General features: G+C 36.4%; 1 protein-coding gene and 3 pseudogenes across 1 annotated transcript; 1 reads left to right on the forward strand and 3 right to left on the reverse strand.

The window, feature by feature from the left end:
• The window catches only part of LOC117779899, a 5,625-nt pseudogene extending 5,271 nt beyond the window's left edge, over positions 1-354 (reverse strand).
• Positions 355-358: 4 nt separating this feature from the next.
• On the reverse strand, positions 359-9,511 carry LOC117779900 (annotated as a pseudogene).
• Positions 6,926-7,615, forward strand: LOC117794473 (pupal cuticle protein-like). Its single transcript, XM_034635080.1, has 2 exons — positions 6,926-7,037; positions 7,103-7,615. The coding sequence occupies exons 1-2, from the start codon at positions 7,020-7,022 to the stop codon at positions 7,613-7,615; spliced, it is 531 nt and encodes a 176-aa protein (XP_034490971.1). The 5' UTR covers positions 6,926-7,019.
• Positions 9,512-11,581: 2,070 nt separating the features above from the next.
• LOC117780178 lies at positions 11,582-13,353 on the reverse strand (annotated as a pseudogene).
• Between the last annotated feature and the right edge of the window lie 4,550 nt (positions 13,354-17,903).

A 17,903-nucleotide genomic window follows, 5' to 3' on the forward strand; every position in this document is an offset into this window, starting at 1 on the left:
ACATGGCAACCAGATCGATGCCGACGCTGTCGTTGCGGCCGATTTGTTGGCCAATCTTTAGCTTGGTGCCGACGCCATCGGTGCCTAGAATGAGTATGGATCCCCAGTGATCAGGCAGACGGGTGAGACGACGACCTGCCGCATTCAAAGCAATTGTCACGCGTCGCTGGCGAGGATGGCTTCGTGTTCCTAATCCTCCGGAGCAGTTGTTGGTCTCCCAAACCACCAAATGGTTTGGCCAATTTCTCCAACTGTTCCAAAGTTGCGCATACGGAGACGTGGTGAATTTTGACTTTCCTTGTGTTGTTGCAACACGCCGAGCACCTTGGCGCCAGGCAAGGTTTGACGCCACATTTCATTATTTGACCAGCAGCACCAGCAGCATGCCAATGCCGCAATTGTGCCGCTCCAGCAACGCATCCGCACTGAGCTGAAGTCGACCCGCTAGCCAGCCAAAGATCTGTGGTATGGGCACTGCACCAAAGTCCAACACCACCTCAAATTCTTTGGGCACCAATCGTGCCACATCATTAAGCAATCCATGTGGTCACATGTGTCACGCCTTTAATCTCACCAGCCTGCAGATGTGGCAACAATTGTTGCACATACAGTTGCGTTGGAGCGCCAAGCACCTGGGCCAAACTGAGTCCACGATGGGCGCCAGCCACTGGGAGGATTCCTTGAGATTCACCCCGTCCAGACGGGTCAAGATTTCATTAAATCCAGCACAGTGCAGTCCGGATGATGGTAGACCCACCAGGAGATCACCCGGCTGATACAGATCGAAGCGTGGCAGCACACGTGACTCCTCAACGAGACCCACACAATAGCCGGCCATGTCGTACTGACCAGGCTTATAAAGAGAGGGCATTTCAGCGGTCTCACCACCTACAAGGATTTAAGAAGAAACAGGGTGAGATTGCGATGGTAACTATAAACTCAGCAAATCCCCTCAACAGTTAAAATTTGTACACCTAAATTGCAAAATAGTGTTTTTGCATTTATGGAGGAAATCAAACCGAAACAAATTTAATAAATTGAATTTTTGCATAAATATGAATGAATTTAGAGGCCAAACCATGATCAAAATGACATTCCGCTTGAAAATCGGTTCAGCTTTGACAAAGTTAGGACGGTTTGACTTTGGTCAGCCTTTGGATCAAGCACTTTACAAGTCAAAATTTTCGTTCGATTTCCTATGATTTTGACAAGAGAATTAAACGTCTCAGAATCAAGCTAAAAGTGTTGTTTTATACTAATTTTTATTAGTATTAAAATTGAAAACATGAGATTTAAAATGTTCAATTTTCAAAATATCGAAGGAGAGTATTACCATCAATATTGAAATCTAGCAACAAATAATTTTTTTAAGAGTTTAATAAACTTTGAATACAGAAAGAATTTCGAGGCCAAACCATGATCAAAATGACATTCCGCTTTTAAATCGGTTCAGTTTTGACAAAGTTTTGACGGTTTGACTTTGGTCAGACTTTGGATCTAGCACTATACAAGTCAAAATTTTCGTTCAATTTCATGATTTTTGACAAGAAAATGAAACGTCTCAGGTTCAAGTTTAAAGTGTTGTCTTATACTAATTATACTAATTATAATATAAGGAGTTGAATAAAAGTAAAACTTGAGATTTAAAATTTTGAATTTTCAAAATTTCAAAGGGGACCTTACTGATGGTAAGAACCTTGGCTTCAATTGGCAAAAAAAAAAAAATTTTTTAAATGAACAAAATTTGAATACAGAATGAATATAGAGGCCAAATCATGATCAAAGTGAAATTCAGCTTAAAATCGGTTCAGCTTTACCAAAGTTATGACGGTTCGAATTTGCTCAAGCCTCTGATCTAGCAACTTTGCAAGTAAAAATATTTCGTAATTTTGACATGATTTTTACAAGAAAATGAAAGGCCTAAGAATCAAGTTGAAAGTGTTGTTTTAAAATTTGCAATATTAAAATTTCCAAAACCGGTACCCTTACCATCGAAATAAATAGCTAGATGAATTAAAATCTTAATAGACCCAACTGAATGGTACAAGTAAACTCCTGTTGATTTCCTTAAATTTTCGAGACCCCTCGACTTCCCTGGGTTTCTTACCTACGAGCGCATCGAGCATCCCGACAGCCATCGGCCATCCCTTGACAAGCTGTGCGGCCAGCGGAACCTGCAGCTTGCCGCAGGCAATGTAGTCCAAAATGCAACCGGCTCAGCCCCAAATTCCAGCAGATCATTGGCAGCCATGGCAAAGAGATCGTAGCCAATGTGATCGTAGAGTTCATGATGCAGGGCCAGCTGAATTTTGGCACCCACTCCCTGAGTTGTTTCCGCAATGATGGGTTGACTGTAACTCAGATCCTTGATCCGAAAAGTCCACCGAAGCCACCCAAACCACCAAGAACGCCAGGACGTTGGGTGCCACGGGAAAGTGGTTTGATGCGTTGAACTAAAGCATCGCCAGCATCGATATCCACGCCACTGTCCTTATAACTGAGCGATGGAGTTGACACCCTGCGAAACAGCACAAACGCAGTCAAAGCGATAGGAAGAAAGACAGAGAGGAAGAAAGAGAAGTAGAATAAGAGAGTAAGAACGTAATTCTAAAGATCTAAAGTGATATCGACTTGCACCTATTTAAAATCGATCAGGAAATAAATACCAAACTGAAAAATCATTTTTTCAAATATGAATTCCAAACTGAAACAAATATTAGTTAACTAACTAAATGTATTTCGAAACTCAACCAGACATAAATTACACTCTCAACATAACCTTTCACTTTGATTAAGCTCATTAATTGAATGGAATGTGCAATATCCGTGCGATATTGTGTTGTCGATCCTCAAATCTGATGCCAGCCGCCATTTTTGCTGGAGCTGCTGCTTTAGATCGGCATCCAATGCGAGCCGTAATGGCTAATTTTATCAATCGGCCGCATTTACGGCTATAGCACTGTGCAAAATCAGTCGGTTGTCTTTAATCGGGAAGCCTGTAATTTATTTCTAATTAATTTCTTGTAATATTTGTTGCCATCTTAATTTGATAAGAGGAAGATCCAAGTGAGTAAATAAGTGAGTAAGGTTGTGAGTACGTTTATTGTATTAATATATAATATATGCGAGAAGTTTTGGAAAAGATCAGTTCATTCTGTCCGATAAGTTGACTACAATGGCGTCTTGGAAAATGTCTATGGCTGGAGGAAAATGTTTGGAAGAAGAAAATAAATTGAGAAAGCTTATAAAAGTGGCTTCCAAGTAAATGTTATGTGTATGTGTGTATGTTATTAGCCGTTCTTCCCTAGAAAGTTTTTTTATTCTAAGAAGGAAGCTCCAAATTATTACTACAGTGGCGTCTATGTATAAGTGGGTATGTGTAGGGTAATTTACAGTTCTACACTACAGTAGCGTCTAAATATTTGTATTTCGTTCAAAGTAATTCGTTTGTCCCCTAATTTTAACTTAACCTGTTAAAATTTACCTTGAATGGGCATCCTTTGGTTGATGTTTCCGGATAACCAGCACTGGCCACGACACACCCACGGCACTTAGATTGTTGCGCCACTGCAAGGTTAACTTGTTGAGGGTGCCACTGCAACAGGCCTGCATAACCTCAAACAAGTCGGACTCCAGTAGAGAGATAACCTGAGTTTCGGGATCACCGAAGCGACAGTTGAACTCCAGGACACGGGGACCATCGCGTGTCAGCATGAGACCCGCATAGAGAACCCCTGATAGGGAATACGTTCCTGGGACAACTTAATGGCACGTTCCAGAACAGCACGTTGGACCAGCTCTAAGGCCTGTTTACTGATCAATGGACAGGGGCAATAGGCGCCCATGCCGCCAGTATTGGGTCCCGTATCGCCAGTTCCATACGCTTATGATCCTGAGCTGGAAGCATCGCCTGGATCGTGTTGCCATCGGTAAAGGCCAGCAGTGAAACCTCCTCGCCCTCCAGAAGCTCCTCAACCACCAGAGGCGCCTGCCTGGCCATACTTAAGATTGCCTAGAATGTCATCGACAGCCTGACAAGCCTCATCCGCATTCGCGGCAACTACAACGCCTTTGCCGGCCGCCAGACCAGCTGCCTTGACCACCAGAGCGGCATAGGGTGCGCTACAAAGGGAATGTTTCGGTTATATCAAAGATTAAAGAATAACAAGAACGAAAGGCCTCGGCAAGCCGAGGATTTTATACCCTGCAGATCACAGTATAATCTTTATAGCCTTTTTCTATTAACCTCAACTTTTCTACATATCTATTAATATGTTCTTAATCTTTCCATTTTGAAAAGTGAAACTGTAGAATTACATTTTATTGTTATCAAAACCGGCTGATTTTTCTAAAATTAAAAAAATAAAATGCTGAAAAGCATTTTTTGACAGTTCTAAACGAATTATTTTATTTACTATCATCTATATATATAAAACTGTTTGTCCTGACTGACTGACTCACTGGCTCAAAATAACAACTTGATTTTATTTTTAAACAAAATAATCATAGTTAAAAATAAAATTAATTATTATTCTTTGATTATTTTTGTGTTCTCAAAATAATGATTGTTTTTCAAAATTAGTCAGTAAGCAAATCAATAAAATTTAAAATTATCATTATATTGTCATTTTATAATCAAAACTATAATGGAAACAGTCTTTAAATTAGACATAATACGCTCTGCAAGAATATGTAAAGTATGTTAGGGCCTCTTACCTGCGTATAAACTTCTTGGCTTTAACCACATCCGTGAAACTCTCATATCTTGCCGTTGTAATGCCATGTCTAAGCATAAAGTCCTTGGACCACTTTTTATCCGCCTCGATTTGAGCACCTTGTTTGCCGGGGCCAAAGCAAGCGATGCCCGCTTGTCGTAGTACATCGCCTATGCCCAACCCTAATGGTTCTTCGTCCCACGGAAACCAGCGAGATATTGTTTAGCTTACACCACTTGGCAATGGCCTGGAAAGCGAGAAGATTGAAAAGATATTTATGTAAATAGCTATAGAGCAAGCCCAAGAATTATTATATTTATCATCATTTATCTTAGTCGATTTGATAATCAATTTGTCGTCGAGAATATTAAAAAAAAATACCTTCCTAATTGTTTTGCCATTAAGGCAGGGTGCATTGTCTCATTGGTGAATGTCGAAACGAAACGAATTAAACTGACTCAGTTGCCAGCAATGTAAACAACAAGAGCAACAACAAAACCCACTAAATCCGGGCCCTGATGATCCGGTTTTTTTTTTTTAATTTAATTTTTTTTAACGGGGAGCGTGACTGCGTCTTAGTCTGTCTTCTAATCGAATTGGCGCCAATGGCGAAATTGTTTTAATCGCCGTAATGGCAAGTGCAACGGCATTCCAAAATCATTTAGCACATTTGAAGATTCCCCCACACTGGGGATTGGGTTCAAGTACGTTCAGTGATCGTAAAGATCGATCTCGAACTCGGGAAGTCATCGTAGTCATCTGATGTGACGTCTTCACATTGTCATTTGATGTTACCGTTTTGGCAATCCGGCCAAGGTTTCCATTTCCGCTAATATAAAACAGTGGGACGAATTGGGAGAACGTTTTGAATTATTATTGTTGCTGTAGTTGCGTCTCGGAATTTCTGACCACTTTCCAAATTTGGCCAGAACATTTCTAGTCTTTATCTTCTTCCCATGATTTACTTTATTGCATACTATATGCAAATTAAAGACAGGGAAGAGAGCACAAAGTTGAACTTAGACTGTTGACCAAAATATGATGACAGTCATGACGAGTATCTCGAGAATTAGTTACGCTTTGTTGAATTACTTTGAGAATCAGAATGGAAATAGTTAAACAGCTTTTTCAAGCCAACAGCAAACAACAACGGATCTATTATAAAATAGAAATATGTATCTCAGTATTTCGAATTTAGAAGAGGAAAGGGAATAAAACAAAATAAATACCGGTTACTTTTAGGAAGTTCTAATAATTCTATAAGATTAAATTGAAAAGATAGAAGGATATGTAGCATGACATATTTCTAATATCTTTAAGGCGTATATTATTTAGTGTATATCCCCATTTAGAATATTGGAAACATTATAGAATATATAGCATTTATAAATTCCGAAATACACAGCACTATATCGACTTAATAAGTTGTAGTCTATTAAATTAAAATATGGTATATTTTATAATGTATAGTTAATAAAAAAAGAAGTAAAAATTATATTTAACTGTATTTTGTATCAATTAAATTTGCATATTATATCTAGAATATATAAAGAGCAATTAAAAAAATTTTGTCGAAATGTCAGATTATGACAATAAAGTAAAGAAAATTTTAAATATATTAATAATATTCTAAGACATGTTGCAAAATTTGATTTGAAAGTTCTAGTTAAAGTTAAGTCTTGAGCTTCCCAAATAAATCTAAATCAAACTTCAGTTTAAGTTTGAGTTCATTGATTTCTTTGCCTTGCGTAAGTATACAAATATGGAATGCAAGGTAATATTAAAAAAAAAATATATATATCAAAATTTAAGTGCCACACAACCTTCGAGTAGGGCATACAATTCCGATTCGGATTCGGATCCGGATTTCGATTACATGAATTTAACCAGCCCACATCTTAAGGAATTGCAGCGACAAACAATTTTGCGATGATATATAAAATAATAATTATAAAAAAGAGGAACAAAAAAAATGAAAATAAAATAAAATCATTTAATTTATGACTGCCGTTCAAGATGATGACGAGCGCCAGACGACGACGCTGCCACCTTCGTCTTTCCGCCCGCTCCCAATCTTGGTTTGTCGTCGTCTCCGATGGTTTTTTTCGAGCTGGGTTTCCAGAGAAAAAAATGTCAAAAATAATCACGGTGAGCGGATTGGATATAAAAACGAAAGCATACCAAAAGCAAGCAAACAGTCGGTGATTTAAAGCGCTAGAACGAACAACCGCGACGAGAAGATTCCCCGAAAAATACGAAAATAAAAAAAAAGATTATAATCTGACTAAATAAAGATAGTTGAAAATGTGGTTTAATCTGTTTGTAAGTCTTTAGACACTTTAGGCCAAGTTCATGGAATTAAACTAATTCGTTAAATACTTTTCAAGATTCAAATGGCATTTGTAATGGTTGTCATCCAGGCTGGCGTTTATGTGCCAGACTCGGATCGTAATACCCATACACTACACAATGATCTTCAGGTGGAGACAGACGGCAGTTATCGTTATGAGTATGAAACATCCAATGGGATTGTTGGCAAACAATCTGGATTGGGAGGCGTTGCAATCCAAGGAGGATCCAGTTGGATATCACCCGAGGGAACACCGATTAGTATTAGCTATGTGGCCGATGAGAAAGGATATTATCCAGTCGGTGATCATATTCCCAAAGTGCCAGATTACATACTGAGATCATTGGAGTACATACGTAATCATCCATATCAAGTGAAGGATTACTATACTGGCGAAGTAAAGACAGTTGCCCATGATGCGGAGGCGTTTAAGGTCTACACACGCAACATTCAAGAGGCGACGACACCACGATCTCGACCCAGCACCACACCAAAGGTGGTGCATCTGACACATCCGCCCACAACGCAGTTGCTAAGCAAACGACGCTGACGGGGAAATACAATCCACACATTGTGGATATAATGAGGGGGATTGGGGCGGGATGACTTGAAGACAAGGCAACACAAACTGTGAATTTGATCTAAACAATTAATTAAGTCACAATAAATAAAAGTGTTAAGACAAAGTAAGCACAACAATATACACACATAATATAAACATTTATACTTAAACTTTGATACAATAAAAACATATAAAAAATTAGATTGATTTGCTATACTCGACGCACTCTGAGGCGCCAATGGGGAAGACGCTAATGCGCTGAGGGCGCTGAGAGGGGACGAGGGGACCGAGCCTGGACTTGCTAATGGGTAACGGAATTTATGACGGAATAAAAAATGAGTTTGAAATTTCAAACTGACTGTGGAGTAAACACGTTTTGAGTTAAGGATATATACAAATATACATAAGGTACTTAACAAAAATATACAAAACATAAAAGGCTTTAAAGGTTAGGATATTATTTACAAAAAAAGCACGGAATCCCAAAAAATTTGTTTGATACCATAACTGAATTTATGACGGGATTATAAATTAGTTCTAAATTTAAAAAAAGACACAGGGAAACACATTGTAAGCTAAAAAATTGTACAAAAATACGAAATATATATAAGGTACTTGAAATAAATATAAGAAACCATAACTTTAAATTTTGAAAAAATAAAAAAATTTGTCACGAAATACCGAAGAACCTGGACCTTAATGAACACATACTTGCTATTTTCGCAAGGTCAAATTATTTAAGATGAATTGTACCTAAAAAAAAGTCTATCATTTACTACTACAAAGTTTATTGGTGCTCTGTAGGCAAATGTCATTGCATCATATACTCTAGTGATACTAAACCCTTTAATTTTAAACAAACCTATATATAGAACTCTAGATTCTTTTATTTAACTTTTTTTATAAAATAGAGGCTAACGATTTTAAAAAGTATAAAATATATTAAACAATATAAAGGTTGCAAAATATCATTCTTAAAAGTTCATAAACATTTTTAAAGTTTCCTTTAATTTGACTTGAAAAAAATTAAATGAGAAAAATTTAAATACTTGAAAAATATTTACATGATAGATGAAATAAAATCGAAAGAAAATCTCAAAAGTAAGCGTATTTTTATTACAAAAAAAAAAAACCTAATTTACAGATTAGAACTGTTGATATTGTTGTCACCAAATAAATCTATTTTTACAATAATATAATGCACATTACAAACTACACGTACATATTTAGTTAAGCGTGCGTTTTGCGTCAACAATAAGTGTGAGGCTTAAACACCCCGATCGCATCACAAGGGTTAAAGCATACTAAACACTACACAAACGCACACTCTCACACACAGATGGAGATTGCAAAGATTGGTCGCTGTTATGGTTTTGATTGGATTCATTTATGAGCCCCGGTTAGCATTAAAACGAAATTAACTGAGAGCCATAAAAATTCGAGAAAAGAAGGCCTTACAGATTATAATAAAAAAAAATATGTTGAAAATTTGCATTGCAGCTGCAGCAGCAAAGTCGGTAGAAGAGTCTCAGTCTCGTCTTGTTGCCAGTCGCTGTGTAACTTAAAGCTCGGCACGAAGGTTAAGTGAAGGACGTGCACAGTGGTAGATTACAATGATGTCCAACCACAACAACCTCCATTGTGGAAGCTGCACTCACCTCAAAATCCTTCGCATCCAAAACATCAGCACCAAGATTCTGGCACTTGGACAGCTGAGAAATGCCAAAGCTGCCGGGAAGCGCATAGATCTGCGCCACTTGTGGTGATTGATTGAGTTTCCAACAGATGGCGTGTTCGCGTCCGCCGCTTCCAATGACCAACACGCTATGCGACATTTTTTATATACTTTTCTCTTTTTGCTTTGCAAAATTCCTAACAAAGCAATCAAAACTGCGCACGTTTATACACAAATGTTATTAATTTGTTTTGCTGTTTTAACTTGTGCCCACGTGTTGAGCGATCTGTTGGTTTTAAAGATAGAGAGCGAGAGAGAGAGAGAGCGCCCACGAGAGCTGCACGCACGCACAGTGAGAACAAGAGAGCGAGAGAGCGTAGCTTTTGGGCTCTGCTTTTTATGCTGCTGTTGTTGTGGCTATTGAGGGGGCTTTAAAGCACTTATTAAACCGCACCACACGACGACGCGTTTACAACTGAAACTGAATTGAATTAAATATTTTATGTGTAGCAAAAATCCAAATGCCAATCCCTAGGTAAGTCAATCCGTGACGTGAACTGCGTCATCAGCTGATTGGATTTAAATACCCTTTAATGACGTTATGTGTAACGAATTACAAACGATGTCTCCAATCGCATTAAGTGCAGCACAAGGGGAAATGCAAATATAATTATCTCAGTCTATCGCACACTTCTTAGCTTAGCAAAATAATTGAAAGCCTCGTCCTAAGCCTTTGAAAGTTTGACAAGCATATAATACAGTGGCTACAATATAAAAATAGGGTATAAATACTTCGGCAACTCATTTATAGTAATTCTATCTTGTTTTGTGTTGCTGTCCGCTGATAAGAAAACTGGCTGAAAAGGCGTTGGATGTCGGCGTCGGCGAAGTCTACTTGTTTCATTGCATTCTGTTTGTTGATTTTGCTGTTGTGAAAAGCTTTGAAAAATAACGAAAACACATCGATAACCTTTGAGGCCTTAACCGTTGCATCCGTGGGGGTAAATAATTGCAACTGCAGCTAACGGCACAGCTTGAACATATCGAGTATTTTGGAAGCATTTAAATTCATATTATTGTAATTTAAAAAATATTTGAAAATTTTCGCAACGACTGGAAATGTTATTAAGAAATTAAAATGTTAAAATTGCTGCTATTCAATTTGAACATTTAAAATGCAATTGAAATCACACGAATTAAGCAGATTAAACGAATTTATTGACTGTTGTGGAATGTCAATTAACTGATATCAATAAAGGAAATAAATATATATAGAAATATTTACATATAATTAATATATATATATATATATATATATATATATATATATATATATATATATATATATATATATATATATATATATTTTAACTGAGATTATTGAACTCATTTTCAAAGATTTATGATTTTGATTGTATGTAAAACAAAGACAATATTTTTTATAAACTTAATGTACTATATACGTTACTCTAATTGCAGTAGCTTTTATACAAAACTGCATAAAACTTCTCTACGTGGTATTTTTCGGGAATCACAAAAAGTTTCGTCTGTCCTCATCGAGTAGTTGTCACAAATTTTCGGGAAAATACCAAAATTTTATTGGTGAATTTTAATAATGAATGATACTCGATGGAATCATACTTGATAGATGATAAAACCCGATAAAGAGATGTATAGGTTATTCTTAAAAATTATATTACCGTATTAATTCACACTTGTATTTAGAATTGCGACTTTACTTAGAAAATATAATTTTCAAAAAATATTTATAAATACATATATGTACATAAATAAGAAAGTATTCATGAATATTACTCGGCATTTTGATACGATTATGGAAAATTATGAATTTTGTGCTTAACATGACATTTTCGAATCACTTATGGAGCATTTACAGGAGTGCAGCACATTTAGAAAGTTGTTATTTAAAACTAATTCAACAAATTAATATTTACTTAATGACAAAAGCCTGACAAAAAGCTCATACCAAAGAAATATAAGTAAAAGATATCCAGTTTTAGTTTGGATATTCCAAACCTTGATAAACTGTTCAAACACAATTCAAAATTTCATAGGCTCGTTGTGTAAAATATTTATTTTATTTCAGTTTGTTTGTTGTATTATTAGTAATAGGCATTAAAAAATTGTGTTTTTTGTTGTAAATTTACAAGATAACTACCAAACTCCGTCATAAATTTGTTTACATAGTTTTTGTTGTTGAAGCTACAATCAAATGAGCCACAAATAATAAATGATAATAAATGTAAAACAACAAAATAGAAGAATTACTCAATGCAATCTTAGAATGACAATTTTGAATGCATGGGATAATTGAAATGAAACAATTCTTGTTGCGTCCCGCCGTCGCCTGTTACCGACGCATCTGAAAGCCGATGGTGCCATTGGGGCAAGGACCACGTGGCAGCCGCAATACATTATCATTGTAAGCATGTGCATATTGTGGTGGTGGCGGCGGGGGCGCCGCCGTCTGTTGCTGTTGGGGCGAATGCATTGACTGTTGGCGCAATAACGCGGCTGAAACGCTACCGCCTACAACCGGTGACCAGCTCTGCTGAGGATTGGGCGTTGGAGCTGCTGCTGCTGCTTGGCCAGCTGGTCCTGCAACATATGGAGGCATGCGTTGGTGCTGAAACATTGGTGCTGAGTATATATAGCTCATGGCTGCTGCCGTCGGCGGTGGTGGCGGCGGTGCCTGATAGTAGTTGTTATAGTTGTACATTGGCGTTGCTGACTCAGACATTTTGGCGCCGAACTCGATCGGTGCATGCCAGGTGCAGTAGATGCAATGCCGCCAATGCTGCCGACTCCTCCTGCAACCCGCTGTTATTGTTGTTGTTATTGTTATTGAAATTGACAGCATAAGAGGGTACTTCTGCTTGCCATTGAGCTGATGGATTCACAGACGTTGTGCTGACATTGCTAACTGGCGTTGTGGGTGTGGCACTGCATGTGGAAAAGTAGACAATTTTAGTGATTACAAGGCAAATTCAGTTAAAAATGCTAGGTAAACAGACTGAATTGTTGAGTTTTCCATAATAGTTTTACAAGGAAAGATAATACTAACGGTTTATCGTCCTCGGGGTTCTTGGCACTGCCCAGAATGCGCAGGCGCGCCTGTGCATATTCCTGTTCCCGCTGCTGCAACGTCTTGATAGGCTGCTTGGGTCGTATACCATTTGAGTCGCGTCGCTCCTCGGCCTGTGCGGGTCGTCGCAATATCTTGACCGTTTGATTGTTTATGGATTGGCATAATTGGCTGCATCGTACTCGCTGGCCGACTTGTGCAATACCATCATGACAGGTGCCGTAGTCAAATCAGCCTCCATTATCGCTGGCTTTTTGGCAATCATTATTTGCTTGGGCGCTGCTGATGCTGCCGCTGCCGCCGCGCTGCCGCCGCTGCTGCTACTTTCTTGCAGAGACTGTGGACGCTGTAGCAATTTCATTTTACTCCCGGTTGTGGTCTCAATTGTTGAGGCGGGTTTTAATTTGCTGCTTGTATCGTCACTGGCGGTTTGCAGTTTCGTTTGCAACGTCATGCAAAGCTGCAAAACATTCGCACATATGTATATATTTATATATATATATATCAATGTTCTTGTTGCTATTGTTGTTGTAATGTCATTGAATACTCACGCCTGCCTCGTCAATTTCTTCCCAGTTGTCTAGCACATCGTCACCATTGGACATTGCAATCAGTTTCTTTTTTATTTAGGGATGCGAGCACGTTGCGTGTGCGTTGATTGTGTACAAATATGTGTATATTTTTTCGTTTCGCTTTTTGTTTTACAAAATTTGTTGTTGTTGTTGTTGCAGCTGCTTCACTTCCTCCTTTTGCGCCTGCTACTGCAGCTCGCACTACAACTGATACATAGTTCCTGCGCACTTTTATCAGACATAAGTTCTACATTTGATTTTGCACACCGTTTTGCACAAAATGATTGTTTTAAACAATGAAATATGCTATGATGCATATGCTTTGCACACACACACTCGCATACGCAACAATTTTGCTCGCTCTGTCGTTGGTAGCCCTGCGATAACACTCTATCGATTCATCTATCGATATCAACGAACTGTGCCCTTTTGAGGCGAATGTACATCAAGTTATTGAATATTTTGTATTTTTTAAAGGATCTTTTTTTGTGTGTTTATTGCATAAAACAACTTTATTTTGTGTTTACTTAAAAATTAAAAAAATCAGATATAAATCGCTGTGAATGTCGATTTTCATATGTATCGTAAATGTCACAGTAATCGAATGCAAAATGATTACTTCATTAATTATGTGCCACTTAGCTATTTATAGCTAGTTCTCGCTATTTTTAGAGATCATATGCTAGAAAAATTTTAACATTGCTATTATCACTAAGCAAATAACCTATAGAGAAGTCATCCCATACAACTGAAAGTGTCTCAGCTAAAAGCATGACGGGGCGTCCACTGGGTAATTTTTCGGTGGACGCGTCGTTTGAGGGAAATTATTTTTGGTTTCGATTCAGTTGGCTGGCCGAGCTCGTTGCTATAAAAAATAATTGTCTTTAATATTTTATAAAGAAAAACATCGTAAATCTTATAATTTTATAAATGTAGATAATAAAAAATATGCGATGTGTTGTTTTTATAATTTTGAATATTTATTTGCGCTTGAAATTTCTTCATTAAAAAATTTATTTGTACAGGGTATTAGAGCTTACATACAAATTTTAAAGGGAAGCAACTTATTAACAAAGCGATGTTGTCAATTCTCTCAGCAGCCCATACATATGCACACACTTATTGTAAGATGCACGCATACATAGAGATGAGCCTGCGCGCCCAAATACATCTCTCTCTGTCTGGCTACAAAAGGACACGTATGTGTAAAGAGGGCGAGAGATGAATATTCTTATTTTGTATGACTTTTAGACGAGCACTAACAGAGCACTATGGGGAATTTGAGCAGTTTTATGAAATTAATTTCACTATTTCTTGATATATGTTACCGAAACCGTAACTGAATTCGATATTCGTTGCGCTTTGGTTCCCTGAAAAGAATGTGTAAAAAATAAGAACGTTTTACTTATATATGCATCAAAACATTTTATTTTCGTTTAAAATGGAAGCTGTAATTAACAATGTTTTTTCATTTAAGAGCATTATGCTAATTTTAGTCAGTCGGAGGAGAATTCCGTTTACGTAGAAGTTCCTCTACAAATTGACGTAAATCTTCCAAGATCGAATCGTCAGCAGCTTCCCTAGCCTTAATCAAGTCATCCATTCTAGTCTTAAAACTTTGAATTCGAACAGCTTTCTTTTCTTTAAATTTTTGTTCAACGGCGGAGTAAAACCAGGTTGTATAATGGTTTAATCGACTGTTGATTGGACTACTTGAAGTTTCCTCATGCTCAATATCGTAGAAATCCTTTGCAAGTTCGTCAAATTGTCTCCAAGTGACGATTCGAGAACTCCATCGGTCGATAAATTGTTGAGCCTTCACAATTTCCGCATGTCCTGCCACTCTGTTATCCACAGTCAATTTTGCCATTGATAACGCAATGTCAACAATATCCTGTTTCATCTGGAATTCAACTTGTTCCCAAATTTTAAGCAGTTCATCCTTAAGGTTTTGGTTCCTGCTTGGAGTTGGAACAGCAATCACAATGCTCAATAGAGCAAAACTTGTTGCGACGACAATTGGGAAACGCATTTCTTAAGTTTTAATAATTAACTGAAGACTGAACACTATTTGACCACATTATATAGCACGATTTGAGCTTATCGAAAATTTAGTATCACTGCGGACGGCAGTTCGCGTTAGTGACGAAAGCAGCACGAAGGGTGCGAAAGGCGACTAACTATATATACAGCTAAGTTGGAAAATTTGCGCCGACTGTCCGATCAGATCGAGTTATATACCGATCGACAGGTTTAGTTCTAACTTACAAAATGGCGTACTAAAACTTTTTCTAACCAACCTGGGTCATGAGATACGGGGGTGTAAGTGGGAGGGGAAAAATTTTGATAATTGCAGCTTATGGGGCCGTTGGGGCTTTTTGGTAAAATTTAAAAATACGCGTCGATTGATACCTCAATCACCCAAATCCGATAACTGGTTCAAAAGATAAAAAAAATTTGAAAATTTTAGTGGACTTCTCAAAATGAAATGAAAAGTCAGTTTGTTTGTCTGTTTGTCTGTTTGTCTGTTTGTCTGTTTGCATCAAAGCGCTAAAGAAGCTTAAATGTAATGATGGGGATTGATTCCTTTTCAAAATCTAGAAATGTTTGTTCTACGACTTTTTCAATTTCCCGCTAGTTTAGCGGGAAAACGCTAAATCCATTGAACAACAGTTTCCAAACCATAGAAGCTACAGATATGTTCTATATATCATTAGAAAGGTGTGTTTGAGGGCTTTTAGGCGTACCTTTAAACTTTTTCTAAAGTACTCAGGTAACATTTTACAGGTGAAATAAAGTTTTTAGCTTACATTTTGGCGATTTCTGACAAAACGGCTCTAACGATTTTGTTAAATTTTAATATGTTGTAATACGTACAATTTCGCGTTTTTTGGTATATGAAACATAAATTTTGGTTGAGGGTTCGGAAGATATTACCTGTTAAGTGAATAAATACATTTTTCCATCGGTCGAAAATCACGTTTTAGTACGAAAAACTTTTTGGTTTTATGAGATATCTCAACCAAAATGATACAATATGCATTTAACTTGGTTTTATATATTCTGACCAAAGTTGGTTCAAATCGGACCACTATATCATATAGCTGTCATAGGACCGATCGGGTCAAAATTAGGTTTTAGTATGAAAAACTTTTTTGTTTAATGAGAAATCTTAACCAAACTAATACAATATGCATTTAACTTGGTTTTATATATCCTCACCAAAGTTGGTTCAAATCGGACCACTATATCATATAGCTGTCATAGGACCGATCGGTCCAATATTAAGTCTTAGTATGAAAAACTTTTTTGTTTTACTAGATATCGTAACCAAACTAATAGAATATGCATTTATTTAAGACTTATATATCCTGAACAAAGTTGGTTCTAATCGGAACCACTATATCATATAGCTGTCATAGGACCGATCGGGTGAAATCCAAGTCTTAGTATGAAAAACTTTTTTTTTCATAGTAAGTACGAGGTCTCCGACAGTATAGTATGCTCGGCTGTAGCAACGCGAGCAAAGCGAGCAGGGGGCGGGGCCCCCCAGTTTTTCTTTATAATTAAAGAAAAAAAATTTTTTAAATATGAAATACGTTCAACAACTAAATTTTTATATTTTACTATTTGCCTGCATTAATGATAAAGTTACAATGTCAAAAGCGAAAGCAATTGCAAAATTTCTGATATCCACAAAAAAACCTCTAAGCGAGGTAAAGTCTAGTGACGAAAGCAATTTCTAGACCCAAAATTTCTGATATCAATTTTGTGACGAAAAAATTTAATCTAAAATTTTAAATAAAATATAAATTAATATAAAAAACGAAAATTGGCATTCGGCACTGCGCAAAAAGTTATTTTTATGTACAAAGAAGATCACCCTTTTTACTCACAGTGCACAATGCCAATTTTCGTTTTTTTATATTAATTTATATTTTTATTTAAAATTTTAGATTAAACTGAATTTTGTCGTCACAAAATTGGATATCAGAAATTTTGGGTCTAGAAATTGCTTTCGTCACTAGACTTTTACCTCGCTTAGAGGTTTTTTTTGTGGGATAACATTCACAAAATATTTATGAAATTCCCCAAAATTGTAATAATACTCTAATCAGCAAAAATTAATGTTGGAGCTGTCAAATGACAAAGGCCAAAGTATCACAAAATAACCAAATTTATTTGTTTTTAAATTGATTAATGTTTGGTTTTTCTAAGCCCCAATTATTTGCTATATCAAATTTTTACCGCATCGGTTTGATTGTCTGTTGTTATCAAATTTTGTTAAAACCAGACTACTATATATTATAGCTGACCCGATCAAGGCTTAGCATAAGCTACTTGTTGGATATCGCCACCAAACTTCGAATTTGTGAAACAAACAGTAACTTAAATAACTTGCTGAACATTTTTTTAAATCGGAATACTAAATCATGTAACTGCCATGGGAACAATCGGTCTTAAATTAAATTGTAGTTTTAAAACCTTGATAGTTTTTGTTTTAATATTTATAGTTAACATTTATATATATCAGGGACTGTAATCATAAGTTTTATTATAAAACTCAAGAAATAATCATTATATTTGATTTTTATTATTTTTATAAAAGTAAAACTCAAAAATAATCATTATTTTTGAGCAAAAAAATAAAACTCAAGTTGTCATTTTGACTTTTATAAGGAAAATAGAATATTTCTAGTCAAAATAACAAAAATAAAACTCAAATAATAATCAAAAAAAAAAAAAGTAATCATTATCTCATGAGTTTTATTTTTATTATGGCTCAAAATTATTGATTATTTCTTGAGTTTTATTTTTTTGCTAAAAAATAATCATTATTTTATCAGTAAAGCATTAATAAAATAATGCTTAAAATCACTATTTATTTGCTAATGGAAGTAATAAAAAAAAAAAAAAATAATA

Source organism: Drosophila innubila (assembly GCF_004354385.1).
Source record: "Drosophila innubila isolate TH190305 chromosome 2L unlocalized genomic scaffold, UK_Dinn_1.0 4_B_2L, whole genome shotgun sequence".
NCBI lineage: Eukaryota > Metazoa > Arthropoda > Insecta > Diptera > Drosophilidae > Drosophila > Drosophila innubila.